The following is a 20,225-nucleotide window of genomic DNA, read 5'->3' on the forward strand; positions in this document are numbered from 1 at the left end:
CACAGCACCGCCCCAGGACTCATTGTAGTAGTAGTCAAGAAAGCAAATGACATAGTGCATTGGGCAAATTTGCTTCAAGAGACCTCTATAAAGTGTTAAAGAGCAAAAACACCATTTTGAAGTTTAATGTGTACCTGACCCATAGTATTTTCAGTCTTCTCATGTGCATGCAAAAGCTTGGCAATAAATAAGTTAAGACTTTCGATGAACTGATACATTTGAATTATAGTGTTGACAAAGAGTATTGAAATTACTATGAACTTCAAGACAAATAAACCAGTCTGTCTTGGAAGAAGTATAGTCAGAATGCTTTTAAAAGTGTGGATGGTGAAACACCATCTCATATACATTGGACATGTTATTGGACAGGATCAGTCCCTGAAAATTGCTATCATGCTTGGTAAAGTAGAGGTTTAGTGAAAAAGAGAAAGACCCTCAATGAACTGGATTGACACAATGGTTGCAATGATGACTCAAACATAGAAAAGATAGTGAGGATGTCACAAGATCAGAGAGAGAGTGCTTCAGTCTTCTGTAAATAAGATTACTTTGAGGCTGAAGCAACTACATGGCATCTAACAACACCCCACCAGCAGCTCTGTGGAAACCCTATACAGGGCTGCTATGAGTTGGAACCAACTTGACAGCACTTAGTGACAATATGTTGTTAATAAAAATTACTTCCAAATCCATTAAGTTGTTCTTTTAAAAAACAAAATAAGTAGAAGAACATATGATGCTATTGTATTACCTTGTCTCTGTAAGGGAAGAGATTTTCTAATTAATAAGTGAAAGTTACAGAGAAAAGTCTGAAATATGTCAGTCTTAGAAAATTAGAAACCTCAATATGTGATAACAGAAGGAAATAAAAATATAAATACATCAATGTACTTAAAATAAATATGCATAACTAATATGCTTACAGTTTAAGGCTTTTAATACACAAAATATTTCCTTTATGTCAAATATAAAATTATAACATCCACACTAGACAAAAACAACAAAGCAATACAAAATCCTTCTGAGTTACTGATAATCTGAGACTGGTCTCTCCATGCCAAGACATCAACTACATTGTCTTTCTGGATAGTATATCTTCAGTCCTTATCTGTTACAGCAACTTGAAGGAACCAGTCGTCTCTGGCATATTTTAAGAGATAATATTTTAAGAGATAATAAAAATATCAATTCTGCTCCTTTCTTCTTGCGTTCTTTTTATTTCCTATCTCAGAATCTCTGAACTTTCTGTTCAACTTAAAATTCTAAAGTGGAAACTAAAGTTTAAAAGGAAAAAACAAACAAACATTATATTATCTGAACAATGCACCTCAAGAAAATAGCATATAGTACTTTGTCAAAAATATGTGTGAAAATTACCTCCTTTATATGGTCATTTTCAATCCAGTTTTTTAATTCTGACTTTAAGCTCTCTTCATATTTTCTAGCATCCAACTTTTTAATGACTATTTTGTTCTTGAAATCAATGAATTTCTCAGGACATAATTCCTTGAAAACAAATACCACAAAATTACAATCACCCAAAAATATTCAAAGATGTTTTTTAATTATGTGTTTAATTAATATTACTTTGCAAGTTTCTTATGGGTGTTCAACTTTTTATCTCCCTGTGCATATTAGGATGGATGACCTCTCCAAAGGACAAAATATAGAAGAAGATGAAAACTTCTTCTATATTTACAGCAGTGAAAGAAAATGAAGGGATTTAAATTCAAGAAGTAGAGAATGCTAAAATATAGGATCCCAGATATTTAAAAAAAAAAAAGAGGAAAGAAATAGAGTCAGGACTCAATAGTGTTCCATCCCATTAAAATAAAACATGAAATGTTAAAAAATAATGCCAAACAAGGGGTCAGTTATTTGGGAAAGGGGCCACTGATAATTTTTAAAGATCAAATTCAAGTGATTAGAAAGGATAAGACTTTGTTTTTCTCAACAGTAATGCTATCATCTTGTTTAATAGCATCAATCCAAATTAACTTTCATGATTATTATTTACCTGGGCTTTAGGCCAAGTTTTCCAGACTTGAACCATGGTGTCATAAAGCTGGATGCTTTCTCGAGGTGAAAGGGTAAGATCGGAAGGGAATCCATACTTGTCAATCTGTGTTTAAAGTAAAATTAAACTTTTTACTCTTCCTTTTATTTTATCTTACGTCTTATCCTTTGCTCAAAGCCATATCCACAAACCACAAGATATCGAGGGGCACTAAACTAAATATTCAAATGCTGATAGGTGCCACATGCTAACAAAATATGAACCAATGGAGTTGCTGATTTATTAAAGCAGAAACCCCCAAATGTCCAGCAAAAAGATTTCATATACTTGCTCAAAACTGCCTCCAGAACACAAAACAGCCTACTGGATAGATGGAATATATACAAACTTAGTTTACAAAGCATCATGAAACCTCTATGCTGAAACTAAAAGTGAAATTAGTTTACTTATGAAGATGTTTTTGAGTTTTATAAATATCACAAATTTAGTTGACATCAAGTTGATTCTGACTCATGGCAATCCCATGCTTATCAGAGTATAGCTACAATTACATAGAATATTTCCGGTTGTGCCCTTTTGAAAATAGATCTAGAGGCTTGTCTTCTGAGTCATTGGTAGGTGAGTTTGAACCACCAGACTTTCATTTAGTACTCAGGCATTTAACAATTTGCATCATCCAGGGAACTGCTGAGTAACAAGCCAGACTAAAAAGTACAAATCTTACATATTTAAGTTCAAAGATAAGAGATACGTGAAATTTAAGACAAGATTGCCAGACCATCATCAGACACCAAAATAAACTTCTTCCAAGATCACTGAATTATTTCTGCTTTGAGTATTCTGGATGTATTTATCATTCAACTTATCCACAATCATCTGGTGTGGTGCTGTAGGATAAGTACTGAACGACTCACAGAAACATCAGCAGCTCAAACCCACCAGCCATTCCTCAGAAACCCTATATATGACAGATATGAGTCGGAACCGAAGTTCTCTTTGTTTCCAACAGGCAAAGTTGTGTCACCGTCATTATGAAAGTTGTTAATGAGTCTTCCTCCAATGCTGATGCCACACTCTTCTTGATATAAGCCAGCTTCTCGGATTGCTTAAATAAGGATGGTGACAGGATACAACCCTGCCACACAACTTTTCTGATTTTAAACCCTCGTTATCTTCTTAACAAGAGTATATTGTCCTTCTTTAGAGACTGGTCCCTTCTGATGATATGTCCAAAGTATGGGACATGAAGTCTTGGCATCCTGGCTTCTAAGGAGTATTCCGACTTTTTCAACACTTTTTGTTCTTCTGGCAGTCCATGGTATTTTTGATATTCTTCTCCATTACCATAACTCAAATGCATCAAGTCTCCAGTTTCTTTATTCATTGTTTAACTTTCACATGAATATGAGGCTATGGAAAACACAATGGCTTGGGTCAGATGAACTTAAGGCTTCAAATTGATATCTCTGATTTTTAACACTTTAGAGAAGTCTTGCATAACAGATTTGCCTAATGCAATACATCATTTGATTTCTTGACTGCTACTTCCATGAGTGCTGATGGTAGATCCAAGCAAAGTGAACTCTTTGAAAACTTCAGTCTTATCTTAATTTATCATGATTTTATTTATTGGTCTAGTTGTGAAGATTTTTGTTTTCTTTACATTGAGGTACAATCAGCATTAAAGGCTGTGGCCTTTGATCTTCATCTATAAGTATTTTAAGTCCTCTTCACAATGTTGTCTCCATCTCGCATATGCACATGTTTCATTCCTCTTTATAGAATCCAGTTTCTTGGATTATTTGTTCAGCATATGGATTTAGTAAATTTAGTGAAAGGAAATAGCCCTGGTGCACACCTTTCCTAATTTTAAACCATCAATATGCCCTTTTCTGTTTGCATGACTACCTTTTAGTCATTCCTGATGAGCAAATTCAAATGTTCTGGAATACCCATGTTTTGCAAATGTTATCTATAGCCTTCCAACTTGAAGCACTTATCTTCTGGCACTGTATTTGACAATATAATATGTATACTATGAAGATCTGTAGAGTCAATTCTGACTCATTGAAACCCTGTATAATGAAATATGATGAAAAGCAACAGTTATATTGTCAGATAGAGTGCCAGAAGATGAATGTCTCAGGTTGGAAAGCACTCAAAATATGACTGGGGAAGAGTTGTTGCCTAAAAGTAGATTTGACTATGATGATGTAAATGGAATAAAGCTTTTGAAACCTTCATTTACTGGTGGGGCACAACTCAAAATGAAGAGAAACAGCTGTAAACATACATTAAAAAATGGAATGATATCCTAGGCATTAGTGAACCGAAATGGACTGATATTGGTCATTTTGAATCTGACAGTCATATGTTTTACTATATCAGGAATGACACATTGAAGAGTATGGGGCCTAAAGTGGAATCTTGAGATCCACCCAGAATCTTCTGAGTTGAGACAGTCCCACTTAAAAAGACATTCAGAACAACCCAGAACTGCTGGAAAAACAGAAGATTCTTATAGAAAGAAAGACCTACAGAAAAAAAAAAAAAAAAAAAAAGTGGAATGTTTGACTACTAAAATATCAAGCAAGCTGTTTGCTATGGAGCAATCAAGACAAGAAAAGTCAGTCCATCAGGGAAACCCCCCTGCTAGGACTGAAATTTAAAGGGAACCCTCAGGTAGTTTACTATTTTAGCTGGTGACTACTTGGGTCTACTTGTGAGTGGATGTGGGAAAATGCAGTGATGAAGCCATAGGCTGAGTTTGGCCACAATGCATTGACACAGTTGACCTTGAGATGAGGGAGAGAGAAGAGGAAGAGCTGGCTGGTCTGAACTTTAGGGAGATGTGTGAACTCCGGAGCTCATGTGCACTGACCTAACCTGGGGCTAGAGCTGAGAGTGAAGTGCTAGCTGTTCTGAAGTGCTGGGAGGTATGTGTGAACTCCCCAACTTGCAGCTGGTACCCATTTGCTCTGGCATGTATGGCTAGCTGAATGGAACTCGACCAGATGAAGCTAAAGATGCTTGATGCTGTGAGAAAAGGTAAATTGCTACATTTGACAAACTAGACTTTTGTTTATGAATGCAGGTGCTCAAAATGCTAACCAGAATGGAGCAATTCTTCACATTAAGGAACATGCTTGTTCCTCAGTGCACTGAGTTCATAGGAACAGATTTAAAGGAACTGGGTTTACAGGAACTGGCAATTTACACATTGGTTATAAAAAATGGTGTTCTATACTCCACTGAATGATTTCCAATCTGTTGGGACTGGGCTGGAGAAAGGAAATGAGGATAAGACTCTTGTGGTACAATAGTGAATAATTGCCATCAGGACTGACTGTGAGGGTCAGAAATGTAGAGGTAGATGTTTTTTGACAAAAGGAAGAGCATGATTGATTTTGCAGCCCAGGAGCAGAGGTTCCTGGGACCATCAAGTAAGAACAGAGAGTGTGACCCTACCCAGAGATGCAGTGGTGCCAGAGATGGAGACAGAGACAATAATGTGGATAGATGGAGCAGCTGGGGACACTGGACTCAGGGAGGCAGAGGGGCTGTGTGCTGATGGCTGGTGGCAGGGGAGCAGGCCTGTGGGATGCATCCTTTGGTTATTTGATGATGCATGGAGGGTATTGTAATCATTGCAATGAAATGAAATATGATAGGATGAATGTAAAACTGATGTTCTCCCATGTAAATCCACATAATTCATAATAAAAACTTAAAATGATAAAGAATTGATGCCTTTGAGTCATGGTGTTGGAGGAGAATATTGAAAGTGCCATGGGCTGCCTAAAGAACCAATAGATCCGGTTTGGAAGAAGTGCAGCCAGAGTGCTCCTTAGAGGCCAAGATGGCCAAACTTTGTCTCTCATACTTTGGACATATTTTCAGGAGGGAACAGTCACTGGAGAAGGATATCATGTTTGGCAAGGTGGAGGGTCAGAGGAAAAAAGGAAGACCCCCAACAAGATGGATTGGACAAATGGCATCATTGATGGACTCAAGCGTGGCAATAATAGTGAGGTTTGCCCAGGATCAGGCAGTGTTTCATTCTGCTGTGCATAAGGTCGCTGTGGGTCGGTACCAACTCGATGGCACCTAACAACAACAACAACACATTTTAGAAAAGGTACATGCTGAACACAGTTAACCATTATCAAAACATAATACAAAGCCTAAGCCTTTGCTTTTTTATTTTTAAAAAATTTTATTGTAAACCTTTGCTTTTATCTTATATTCCTGCTGCAAAAAGTCTAGAAGTCTTTAGGATTCTCATAAAACAGTAGAGCCTTTTCAGAAGTCATACAGGGTCAGAGCACACTGTAGCAGTTCTGCTGGTTTCCAGTTATTCCATTAATAGCCTTTGAGAACAGGGAAAAGGCACTTGGACCGAAACAATGATCTTGGCAAACTCGAAACCACTGCACTCAGGACTGTTTTGAGATAACCTACCTTAAACCATGCTAAGTAGAATTCACAATTTAAAAAATATATTTGTTGTTGTTGTCAGGTGCCATCGAGTCGGAACCGACTCATAGCGACCCCATGCACAGCAGAACGAAACAATATTCGATCCTGGGCCAACCTCACTACTGCTGCCACACCTGAGTCCATCAATGATGCCACCTGGCTGATCCATCTCATTGGGGGTCTTCCTCTTTTTCTCTGACCCTCCACCCTACCCAGCATGACATCCTTCTCCAGCGATTGTTTCCTCCGGACAATATGTCCAAAGTAGGAGAGATGAAGTTTAGCCATCCTGGCCTCCAAGGAGCACTCTGGCTGCACTTCTTCCAAAACAGATCTATTGGTTCTTTTGGCAGTCCATGGCACCGTCAGTATTCTCCTCCAACACCACAACTCAAAGGCATCAATTCTTCTACGATCCTCCTTATTCACTGTCCAGCTTTCGCATCCATATGAGGCTATTGAAAACACAATGGCCTGGGTCAGGCGCACCCTAGTTCTCAAGCTGACATCTCTACTCTTCAACACTTTAAAAAGTTCCTGTGCAGCAGATTTGCCCAGTGCAATACGTCGTCTGATCTCTTGACTGCTACTTCCGCGAGTGTTGATAGTTGATCCAAGAAGAATGAAGTCCTTGACAACTTCAATCTTTTCTCCATTGATAACAATGTTGTTTATTGGTCCAGTGGTGAGGATTTTTGTTTTCTTGACATTGAGATGTAATCCATATCGAAGGCTGTAATATATTATGTAGTTTAAAATATGCCAGATGCAAATGAAAATAAGATAATCACTGCATGAAACACGATAACCATTGGACATCCAGCAGTAAAATGGATCAAGTGTTTTAAGTAGAAAAATCACTGAGGCCAGGCTACTGAAGACCTTAGATGCCAATCTAAAAAGTTATACATTTGTTTTTTTTTTTCAAAGTGAAGCCATTGAAGCTTTGGATAAATAAGAAGGACACTTTCGAAGGACACTTTCAACGGATTAATCTGCCAGGAAGGAACCCTGGTGGCCAATGTTTAAGTGCCTGGCAGCTGATTGAAAGGTGAGTGATTCAAACTCACCAGCCTCTGCATGGAGAAATAACCTAGAGATCAATTCCCATACAGAGTAAAGCATAGGAAATCCTTTGGGACAGTTCTACTCTGTTCTACCGTGCTGCTAAGAATCAGAATCAACTGCATGGCACACAGAAACAACAAAAACCTACTAAGTGAATTCAGACTATATTTAACCAGCTAGTAGGTCTCAGAAGGAAATCACCTGTTTATAATGTCACTATCACAGTAACATCTTGAATGACCAAGTCACAGGAATAAGAAGAAAATGAAGACAACTAGGTAATACAAATTAATTAATCTTCCCTCATTCACACCCTATATCAAAATTAAATTCTCTTAAGGACTCTGCTTTATTGTTCCAATATCGAAAAATTATACTATGATTGCTATGCTAGTAAGAAATGCCTTTTCCTTGTTTAAACGAATTCATAGTCATCAAATTCTTATATATACTAGGCACTATTCAAAACAACTGGTAGTTGCACTGAAAGAAGAAGCCTGCTAGCATAATAGTTAAGTGCTTAACTGCTAACCAAAAGATTACTAGTTTGAGCCCACCTAATGGCTCAGGAGACAAAAATCTGAGGATCTGTGTCGCTAAAGACTAGGAAACTCTATGGGGAAATTCTATTCTATCACCTGAGGTCATTATGAATCAGAATCAATTTGACGGCACTGAACAACAACAAAACTGACAGAAAAGTTAGTATCAGGTTAGCTGAATGATATGGCTGCTGGAAAGAAGGACAGTAGAGAAAAAATAATGTCCAGAAAGAAGGAAAATAAACCAAGTAATTCAAGGCTACAATTTTACTAAGTTTTAAGCTAAATAGACTCAGAAACCTATGAAGACCATCCTTGACATTAAGTATCATTATCCTTAAGACTAAAAAGTTGAAATATCAGCTGTAGGGCATTATTTTTTCTGCAATTCTGGTAAGAATCAATTGGGTTACTTTTTAAGGTAGGATAGTAGTGGTGGTGGTTATGTGCTGTGGAGTTGGATATTACTCAAACAAAGCTGCTTAAAATATTACTTACATGATCTGCTGTTAGCGCAGCACATGGGTGAAAATGATCAAAATAAACATCATTATCTTTCAATGAACATATATGCTTCTCTAAATCATTGTATCTCTCTCCATAGAGTACTGAAAATGAAATACAAAAATTTCTCTATCAATAAATAAATCATGATTTGAATAACTTTAAGACAAAATATGAAAATGCTTATGGATATATGAAACATACCAAGTCGAACTTTATATGATTGCTTTCCTTGCAAGTAACTTTTGAAAAAACTAGCATGAGAGGCAATCTTTCTATTAGAAGAAGCATTATTTTTTTCAATCATATTGTCCATTTTCTTCCAGTATAGTTTTACAGATTGTAACCACCTTAAAAAAATAAGTTTGAATATTATTTAGGTAGAACATGAATTATTCAAATGAAATTAAATATTATGCACACAGAAATTTTATGTGCCTGTGGCAATGTGGGTTTGAACATAATGTCGGTGATTCAAGCTCACCAACTGCTCCTTGGAAACCCTATACAGGGTCGCTATGAGTTGGCACCAACTTTATGGCACTTAACAACAACAATAATCAGGTTCAGCCTTTTTCATCACTCTTTCTCTGTGTAACTGTGATCTTACATATGGGTATTCCACTGCTAAAACAGTAGCTGACAATGAGAAGATACCCCATAAGTATTTCTTGAATAAATGAATGTCTTTTAACCAAATACAGCTAACGGAACTAGATTCAGTGAAGATTAGATTCAGGGAAGACGCTCAAAACTAGATTCAGACTACCCGTGATTGAACACCAGTTTCATTGTTAATGAGATGTGGCTCTTTTGGTTGAGTCACTTAGCCTCACTTTGTCTACTTTTCATTAAGACTGTCAGATACATAGAATTAATTAGTAAATGCAAAGAACTTAGAGCAGTACCTGGCACTGAGAAAGTATTAAAGGTATCTTTTCTATAGTTGCTATTATTACAAGGGGAAAAAAATCAAACGTAACAACAAAATAATGTGGTGTTGTAGGATAAGCACTGGACTGCTAACCAAAATTTTGACAATTCAAACCCACCAGCCATTCCTCAGAAACCCTACATGTGGTTACTATGATTCATAAGGGACTCAGTGGCACTTAACACCATCAACTAATAATGTTTCTAATTATGTTTGCTGTTTTTCTATTTAAGAAATTGCAGTGTCCATAGCTGAGTTTGTCATTATGCCATTTTATTATATTATTATTAGACTTCTTAATAAAAGACAAAGGAAAAGTATTATAAATACAGCATTTATTGGGAATCTTTTCAGAAACGTGAGGGAAATTTTCCTATTAAATTGTAGATCTATCTAGGAGTGTCCTTGATTTTTCTGTACAGAAGAAGCCTTTACTCAGTACCTGCCAGGATGCAACAGAGAGGGTCTGTTCTTTAAAGATGAAGAAGCAAGTTAAGAAATTAACCCAAAAGTTATATCATTCTTCAGAACCCACATGTTATTGATAAGTGCCATTTAGTTGGTTCAGTCTCAGCAACCGTGTACATGGTTTCCAAGGACCATGGGTTTGAACCCTTGAGTTCGCGGTTAGCAGTCCAGTGCTTATCCTACAATGCTACACCAGAACTCCAGAACCCATAAAGAAATCATAAAATTAAAACATTCTAAGTAGGTAAGCATTCTGCCCAAATTGAAACTAATACCTACTCAGTAAGATGTTTAGGGTTACTTATTGTAGCTGAAAGAGCTAAAAAGGGACATCGGATCATGACAAGGAGGTGTTCCCAGACTTCTGCTCCAATTTCTCCACCAAGACAATGAATCTGTTAAAGATAAAATTTTCAGTTGAAAATCTGATTTAATAATCATAACTGAAAATAAGATAGGAAAGCATGCAATAGTCATATGTAATTTTCCAGATACATTTCATTAACCATGACAAAATTAAACGCTGTTGTTGTTATGTGCTGTTGAGTCAGTTTTGACTCATAGTGATTCTGTATAGGGCTTCTGAATACTGGCTGGTTAGTTGAAACTTACTTCTGACCTTGTGGTTTACAGTTGAGTGTTTATCCTACAGTGCCACACCAGGAGTTCATGCTAAGGTTAAATTGTGTTTTGTTTTTTTTTAATTGACATTGCCAAATTCAGTTAGTACAATATCTTCATAACTTAATTTTCTCAAATACCATCGCAAATTCCTCTTTACTTTACTTATAGGAACTTCTTTCACATTGATGGAATTCTATCCTTCTCTATTTTCTAACCAAGCTATCATTATATCTCACTTCAACTACTATAACATCCTGCTGACTGCTATCTTTGCTTCTACACCTGACCACATCCTTCAAACAGAACCATAATATGTTTAAAGGTAAATGAATGACTCTATATCCCTAACTAAATTTATTTCAGCATCATCACATTGTAGATGGAGCAAAATATAAACTCTTTTATAGGGTATGAAATGTTTGTCATAATCTGGCCTCAGTTTACCTAATGTATTAAGATCAGCACAATGTCATTAAGAAACACTTTGCTGACCACCCATTCCAGATTACCTCTTTGCCCATCCTGCCATTATTGCAGTAATGACAGCCTGCTCTTTCTCTTTATGATATGGGCCAATATGGACTAACATAGCCATGGATGTGCTTACTTGTTTCATTCCTTCTCAATTAAACTGTGACCTTACAGCTTACCAACACAGTGCCTGACGTTGAAGAGATACCCTGTAAGTATTTGAATGTCTTGATATCCTGAATAAATGAATGCCTTTTGACCAAAGTTAGCTAACTGAACTAGATTCAGGGAAGACTCTTAAATGTGGTCTTCATTGGACATATTAAGATACCTGACAATCAACTAAAAAAGGCTTTTCTCTCAGAGAAGCCTAATAATATAAAAAAATATATATTTTTACAACTCAATATCTTGGTCCTGGTACTTGACTAAATATTAAACTTACACTTTGTACTAGGTAGTATGTTTCTAAGACTCAGATGGACTAGATATTCACCTTCAAAAGCATTCAAGTTTTACCCTTATGTAAAATTGTGAATACTGAGGTAAACTATGTCATATACATTCAGAGATGAGACTACAATTCAACATTCTAGACGGGAAGCTCAAAGGTTTTTGTTTTTGTTATTAAAGTAAGGAATATTCAAGATTTTCAAGAAACAATATATACAAATTAACCCAAAATAACTAATATAAGGAGTTATTCAAGATCAAACAAATAAAAAACTAGTAGTTACTACAGTTTGGTAGCTCTAAAATATACAACAAAAAGGAAAGACAAAAATAATTTTTCATATAATTCCTAAATATAAACTATTTGTTCCTAAAAATATCTATTATAGTCCACTCTGATCTCTCCAACAATTAATTTTTATTTGTCCCTAAAAATAACTACCATTTTCCACACTACTTTGCCCACCCAGAGAAACTGACCTATAAGAATTACCTTACAAAGTAACCCCATGCTGCCTGGTTGGATCAAGTCTGAACAATAAAGAGCCCTGGCAATTGTTCAGAGAAAGGAGCAAGAATAAAGATGAGGCCATTTTTCCTTTGGGACCCTTCCTGGAAGATTACCTTGATATGACTTTGTATGTCAACCAAGGTAAAAAGGGATTCTCGCAATGTGGTCATCTTAGCAGAAACCTCCTTTCTAATTCTAGTAATTGTTTTTTCATCTTACCCTTTTACAATCAGGAATAAACAATTAATTCTGAATTACGAAATAAATTCTTATAATTTCTCTCATACTCATATGAGGAGACTTCAAAAAGTTTGTGGAAAATGGAATTAATTTTTCTACGAATTATTTGGAGCATCTGGCAGCTTTTAAAAAAACACCCGTCTTGAATTCTTGTATTTTGAATATGCTATCTATTTTCTGTTGGGATAACAACTGATGATATAAATTATATAACTGTCCTTACTTTTGGAAATTATATAGCGATATTCTGTGACATTAAAGCTCAAAGATTATAATTTGAAGTCCTACCCTAGGAAATTTATGACATGAAACAGTAGTGACTAATAAATGATTTCTCTCCAATACAGGATGTACTGATAAACTATGGAGTCACAACAGGAAAATGAAGTCGAAAGATTGATTGTGATTCATTGGGAAGAGAGTTTTGAAGGAAGTATCCATCTAACCTGAACCTCAACTAAAGGAGCTGATACCCTAAAATACCAAAGATATTAATTATAGCACTGTACACAGTTGTTGTTATATGCGTGGAGTCGGTTCCGACTCACAGTGACCCTGTACAGGGTTTCTGAGGCTGTAAATCTTTCCGAGAGCAGAAATCCTCATCTTTTTCCCACGAAACAGCAGGTAGTTTCGAACTGCTGACCTTGAGGTTCGCAGCCCGATTCGTAACCACTATGTTACCAGGGCTCCTTGACTGTACACAGTAGGACATCATATATTGAACCTACCTCGTCAAATATAACGTATCTAATCCTTCTTGCCCATTTTTGCTGATGAGGAGCAAGCAACAGAATTTCAAGGCAGGCAGGCACTGTAATAAGTACCTAAAAACAATTATATTGTGTGAAATAACAGTTTTGAGTACTTATGAAAGATAGACATTTATATGAAAATATATATATATATATTTAACTTTATGAGTCAATCAATATTCTTTCTGATCTTTAGGGTATAATACCAAAATCAAACCCATTGAGTTCAAGTTAATTTCACCTCATGGATATAGTCTTAAAGCAAGCAGATAGCACAGCCTTTGTTTCATGGTACCACTGGGTGGGTTTCATCTGCCAACCTTCTGATTAATAGTCCAATTCAACCCATTGTAAAATGAGTTTCATTAAGATTGTTATTGGTTATGAAGATTGTAACATTTTAAGTCAAAAACTGAAATGTCAGCTTTGAAATTTAAATTCTTAAATATATAAGCACTCGGAGTATTTAAAACAGAAATGATTGTCACAGGTTTTGTTCTCCAAAACTTGACTTTGAGTTTGGGGTGCAACAAATATGAATAAATAAATAAGATGGTACAAAAGAGATGTTAAGCTGCAAAGTAGGCCTGATGAAACCTTGGCCACCCTAGCTTAGAGGTCTGGTATTATGACTGCTCTCAGAGTTGTCACACATTAGGTCAAAATGGTGGACTGGTTAGAGCCCTGGCTACCTCAAGACTCCAGGGGCAGTACACCTGGGAGAGCTGACAAATAGTATCTGCCGTGGCCATATTCCCCATAGCTGTGCAGAAAACATTCCTCAAAGGATAGTCTGGATACCAAATCTCCAAGTCTACCACTGTTTTTCATAGGCACTGTTTTGTTTAGTCATAATTGTTTACCTGGACATTCACTAAGAAATCTATATTTTTCTATGATTAATCTAACATTAATAATACAACATTTTTTACTCATCAAGAAAATGTAATTCTTATTGGCAACCTGTGTTTGTTAATTTTCTTATAATTTATTAGGATTTCCAGATAATTTTGAATCCATTTATAAATCAAGATAGTGAGTTTTTATTATTTAAGTCTGAAAATAAAATTTAAGGGTCTTTAGAGAATCATGAGTTCTAGTTCTCTTTCTTTGTAATGAACAATATTATATTTTTTTCTGAAGCCATTTTGTGTTTTGTAAATTCAAGGAAATTATTTTATCTGGCCTTGTAAAGGTGTTGGAATCTTAGTCAAAGAAATATATAAGTACTGCTCCATAATTTGACAATAAGTCATCAATTAATATATCCTACCTGACAGTTTAGCGCATCATGGCGATATTCTCTTGTAAAAACACCACATAGAGCTTTACCACTTGGAAGATTTTTCACAAAACGATTCTCAACAGTTGCTGCCACTTGATTAACAAGGGCCTGATTAACAAGAAAAGAGATTTATTCATAACATAATAGAAGAGACACAGGTAAAATCTTAAAGTACAACAGAATCTATCTATGAGTATGTTCTGCTATGGGTGCAAACAATCAATAATAGTTTCATTATATCTACACTAAAGTACTCTCTTTGTGTGAAGCTGTAGGTCAATGTGCTGGACTGCAAGACCGACTTTGTGGTTCAAACCCTGTATGGAAACCCTATACAGACAGGGTTGCTATGAGTCAAAACAGATTCAACAGCACTTCGCAACAACAACATTAAGCACATTGATAAACCTCAGTTTAAGTAAAATGGAACAAAAGGACAATAGATAGCTTCATCATGAAGAAAAAAACAGGAAACAATGCCCTCCCTCCTCCTAAGCATGTACATACGTAAGAAAAAACAGCTGAATACCTAGACAACCAAGGCTTAGAAAGAAGCTTGAATCTGCTGAAGAAGGAAGATCATATGAGGTAAAAAATATAGGTATGTGACTTATGTCTGAGGACTTCTCCCAATTTCAATTTAAATATACACATAAATAACTAGACTGGTGGTGGTAGTGGTGTGCCTTGGAGTCAGTTCTGACTCATAGCGACCCTGGATAGGGGTTCTTTCTGAGGCTGCAAATATTTACAGGACCAGAAAGCCTTATCTTTTCCTGCAGAACAGCAGGTAGTTTCAAACTGCTGACCTTGAAGTTAGCAGCCTGACTCTGAACCACTAGTCTAGGCTTCACCTAAAACAGGTTTCTTGGCCAGTGGAATCTGAAGGAGGGGAAAACTATGAACATTTATATTTTCCTCTAAAAATCTACAGATTAAAATATGAATTTTAATATGCAACCACAAATGTACTATAAAGAAGACATATTCATATATCCTGTTTATTCGATCACACATACAATAAAAATGTTAATATCTGAAACACAAAGATACTGATAATTGTTATCATTTAAATAACATTAAATATACTGCAAGGAAAAAATGACGAGTGTTAAAAATAATGGTTATAGTCATGTCAGAAAAATGGTCAATATGCTTATTATATATATAAAACTCTGATAATTCAATAAAGAAAAAATCCTTTGTAAGATAAAACTGGGCAAATGCATCAACAGGGAGATCACAAATAAAGAATTTTTAATGATAAAAGCTCATGCATAAAGATGTCCAAATCACTGCAATCACAGAAATGAGTAACAGTTTTTACCTATGATTATGGGAAAACTTTTTAAAATGGTAATAAAGAATGTTGGATAAGGTGAGCAAAGTGACAATGACATATACTTCCAATGGGAATTAAAATGGATCCAAACTTTTATGAGGGTAATTTAGCAAAAGCCATTGCATTTGACTCAATAATTCCATTAGTTGTTGTTGTGGTCATCAAGCATGGAACCTTATGCACAAGAGAACAAAACACTGACCTATCCTGGGCCAACCTCCCAATTGTTGCTATGCCTGAGCCCATGGCTGCTACCTACTGTGCCAAACCATCTTATCAGATGTCTTCTTCTTTTTCTCTGACCCTCCTCTTTACTAAACATGATATTTGTCTCCAGTGACTGCTCCCTCCTGATAATATGTCCAATGTATGAGAGACAAAGTCTGGCCATCCTGGCCTTCAAGGAGCATTCCAGCTGTACTTCCAACAGAGATCTGTTTGTTCTCTTGGCAATTCATGGTACTTCTAGTATTCTCCTCCAACACCATAACTCAAATGTATCAATGCTTCTATGGTCTTCCTTCTTCACTGTCCAACTTTAACATGTATATGAGGTTACTGAAAATACCATGGCTTGGATCAGGCACACCTTAGTCTTCAAATTGACATCTTTGCTCTTCAACACTTTAAAAAGGTCTTGTATAGCAGATTTACCCAATGCAATATGTCATTTGATTTCTTGGCTGCCGCTTCCATGAGTGTTGATTGTTGATCTGACAAAATGAATTCTTTGACAACTTCAATGTTTTCTCCATTTTTATGGATTTTATTATTGGTCCAGTGGCAAGGATTTTTGTCTTCTTTACACTGAGATGCAGCCCATTCTAAAGGTTGTGGTCATTGATATTCATCAGGAAGTATTTTGAGTCTTCTTTACTTTCAGCAAGCAAGTTATATCATCTGTATATCACAGCTTGTTAATGAGTCTTCCAGTCCTGATGAACTTGTCTCCATATAATCCAACTGCTCAGATTATTAGTTTAATATACAAATTGAGTAAGTATGATGAAAGAAAACAACCTGGATGCACACCTTTCCTAAATTCAAACTATTTAGTATTACTACGTTCTGTTCGAACAATTGCCTCTTCATTTAGGTACAGGTTGCTCAAGACCATAATTAAGTGTTCTGGAATACTCATTCTTTGCAATGTTGTCCATAGCTTGTTATGATCCACACACTTGAAATCCTTTGCATATTCAATAAAGCACAGGTAAACCTCTTTCTGGTATTCTTTGCTTTCAGGCAAGATCCATCTGATGTCAGTAATGACATCCCTCATTCCATGTCCTCTTCTGAATCCAGCTTGAACCTCTGGAAGTTCTCTGTCAATGTACGGGTACAGCCATTTCTGTATTATCTTTAGTAAAACTACTCGCGTTTGATATCAATTATATTATCTGATGTTTTCCACAATCAGTTGAGTCACCTCTCACAGCCACTATTATGGATCTCTTCCAGTCAGTTGGCCAGGTAGGTGTTTTCCAAATTTCTTGGAATAGTTGAGTGAGTGCCTCTAGTGATTCATCAGTTTCTGGAAACATTTCCATTTATATTCCATCAATTTCCAGTGCCATGTTCTTTTCCAATGCCTTCAGTGCACCTTGGATTTCTTCCTTCAATATCATTGGCTCTTGATCATATGCTACCTCTTGAAATGGTTGAACACCTACCATTTCTTTTGGGGATAGTGACTGTGTATTCCTTGCATCTTCTTTTGATGCTTTCTGCATCACTCAATAGTTTGTCCATAGACTCCTTCAATACTTCAAATTACAGGTTGAATTTGTCTTCGGTTCCCTTAGCTTGAGAAAGGCTAAGTGTTTTCTTTGCTTTGGGCTTTCTAACTCCAGGCTTTTGCCTATTTTATTATAATATTTGACTTTGTCTCCTCGATTTGGCTTCAGAAATTTTCTGTTCAGCTCTTGTACTTCCTCATTTCTGCTATTTGCTTTAGGATCTCTATGCTGGAGAACAAGTTTCAGAGTCTTTTCTGACATCCATTTTGGTCTTTTCCTTCTTTGTTGTCTTCTTAATGACCTATTGCTTTCTTCCTGTATGATGTTTTGATGTCATCCTACATCTCTTCTGGTCTTCAGTCTTTTGTGTCTAATGCATCAAATCTGTTCTTCAGATGATCTCTAAATTCAGATGGGATATATTCAAGGTCCTATTTTGGCTCTCATGGATTTTTTTTTTTTTAATTTCCTCAACTTCAATCTGAATTTGCAAATGTGTAAGTGATGCTCTATTCCACAGTCTGCCCTTGGCCTTGCTTTGACTGGTGATATGTAGCTGTTCCACAGTCTCTTTATACAGATGTAGTCAAGTTGATTTTTGGACATCTTTGAAAACATAGGGACAAATGTAAGCACTTTTAAACAAGGCACACCTAGACTATGAAACATTACAAATTTATACAAACAAAAGAAGATAAAATAGATTATTGGGACATACTAAAAATTAGAAACTTATGTGCATCAAAAGATTTCACCAAGACAGTGGAGGGAGCCCACAGAATGGGAATTTTTTTTTGCAATGAACTATCAGACAAGGGAATAATCTCTAAAATCTATAGGAAAATACAACACCTCTACAAGGAAAAGACAATAACCTATTTTAAAAACTGGGCATATGACATGGACAGACAATTCACCAAGGAAGACATCTGGGCAGCCAACAAACATATGAAGAAATGTTCACAATCATTAGACATCAGAGAGATGCAAATCAAAACAACAATGAGATATCATCTCACACCAATAATAAAAGCTAAGTTCAAAAAAGCAGAGGGCAGTAATTGCTGGTGAGGATGTGAAGAGACTGTGATGCTCCTACATTGCTAGAGGGAATGTAAAATGTTTCAACCACTCTGGAAAATGGTATGGTGCTTCCTCAGAGAGTATGAAATAGAAATACCTTGTTGTTCTTGTTAAGTGCCGTTGAGTCAGTTCCAACCTAAGTGACCCTGTATAGGGTTTCTGAGGAGCGGCTGGTGAGCTTGAACCACTGACCTTGCAGTTCAAATGACTTTTCAGTGCAGTGCACTAATCCACAGCACCACACCAGAAATACCTTACGATCTGGCAATTCCTCTATTTAGTATACATCCACAAGAAATACGAGCCTGAACACGAGTAGATACATGAACACCAATGTTTATTGCAGCACTATTCACAACAGCAAAAGTATTGAGACAGCCTAATTGTTCATCAGTGGAAGAATGACTAAGCAAACTTTGGTACATACACAAAATGGAATACTATGCTACCCTGAAGAATAACTACAAAGCTGCAAAACAACTCATATCATGGATGAACCTTGGGGATATTATGTGGAGTGAAATCAGTCAGTTACAAAAGGACAAATATTGCATAAAACCATTATTGTAAAAACTTCAGAAATGATTTCCATACTAAGAGATAAAAACAACCTGTTTGATTGTTATCAGGGGTGGGAGGGAATGGACAGTAAGGCACAAGTTAGGGAGCAGTCACATCATAGCTAGGGTGATGGGGAGGGCAATATACAAGTAGGGAGAGAGCAGTACACTACACAAGAAGGGGAAGGAGTAGAGGAACAAGGAAGATAGAGGAACACTTAGGTAGGTTTTGCATGGGCTAAATAGGACAAGAGTAAATAGTGATGAATACTAACCTTGGAACAACAAAGCTCCATAATTCAGGGATCAAGGCATAGTCTGAATGGGTAAAAGAGGGGAAATAATATTAAGGTGCTTGACTGTCTTGCAGATATTGCCTTCCTTTGCCTACTTCTATAAAACAGACATTTAAGTGGGATAGAAAGGAATATTGGGAAATATGATTACAGAAAGCTTGTAAGCCTGTCTTCAGCCTAAAACTGATTGAAATAGCTAAAAAGGTTCTAAAATTTACTCAGTGAAATTGGCTTCTTGTTGAACCTTTGAAGAGTATGAGACCTTAGGTAGAATCCTGAGCCACAGCCAAAACCTTCTGAGGTGGGACATTCTCCATTTAAAGGACATGCAGATCAATCTGGAATAGCTAGATGAATGAAAGACAGTTCTCAAAAGAAAGACTAGCAAGGGAAAAAAAAAAAAAAAAAAAGCAGATTGTTTGACTATTACAAGATCTAGCAAGCTATTCTCCTGGAAGCAATCAAGGCAAGAAAAGTCAGTCCTCAGGACAAACCCCTTTCCAAGACTGAAACTCATAGGTAACAAATGAACAGGCTTGTAAGTTTGCTGGTGGCCACTTTGGTCTACTGTGAGTGGAAGTGGGGAAAGGCAGTAATGAAGACATGGACTGAGTTCAACTATGTTCCATTGACTCCTGTTGACCTTGAGGTGAAAGAGAGAAAAGGAAGAAGATAAAGAAGTCTGATAGTTTGATACAGGAAACAAGTGTAATTTGCTATAATTTGATGAACTTGATATTTGCTTATAGATGTAGTTGCTCAAAATACCAACCGAGAGGGAAGGAGTCCTCACATCAAGGATCAAGCCTATACCCTCAGTACATAGGGATGGACAATTTAGACATTGGCTACCT

The 20,225-nt window shown here is 36.4% G+C and overlaps 1 protein-coding gene across 1 annotated transcript in view; it reads right to left on the reverse strand.

Moving 5' to 3' along the window:
* The window catches only part of LOC102829971 (probable ATP-dependent RNA helicase DDX60-like), a gene marked incomplete at its 5' end in the record, with an annotated part of 180,523 nt that overhangs the window by 87,858 nt on the left and 72,440 nt on the right, over positions 1–20,225 (reverse strand). The window contains 7 exons of the mRNA XM_006864549.1: positions 1,378–1,506; positions 2,018–2,122; positions 8,605–8,714; positions 8,815–8,960; positions 10,292–10,407; positions 13,043–13,138; positions 14,340–14,459. Of these exons, the coding sequence (XP_006864611.1) occupies positions 1,378–1,506; positions 2,018–2,122; positions 8,605–8,714; positions 8,815–8,960; positions 10,292–10,407; positions 13,043–13,138; positions 14,340–14,459 (822 nt within the window). The remainder of the gene's footprint in view (positions 1–1,377; positions 1,507–2,017; positions 2,123–8,604; positions 8,715–8,814; positions 8,961–10,291; positions 10,408–13,042; positions 13,139–14,339; positions 14,460–20,225) is intronic.

Source organism: Chrysochloris asiatica, unplaced genomic scaffold (genome assembly GCF_000296735.1).
Source record: "Chrysochloris asiatica unplaced genomic scaffold, ChrAsi1.0 scaffold00066, whole genome shotgun sequence".
In the NCBI taxonomy this organism is placed as follows: domain Eukaryota; kingdom Metazoa; phylum Chordata; class Mammalia; order Afrosoricida; family Chrysochloridae; genus Chrysochloris; species Chrysochloris asiatica.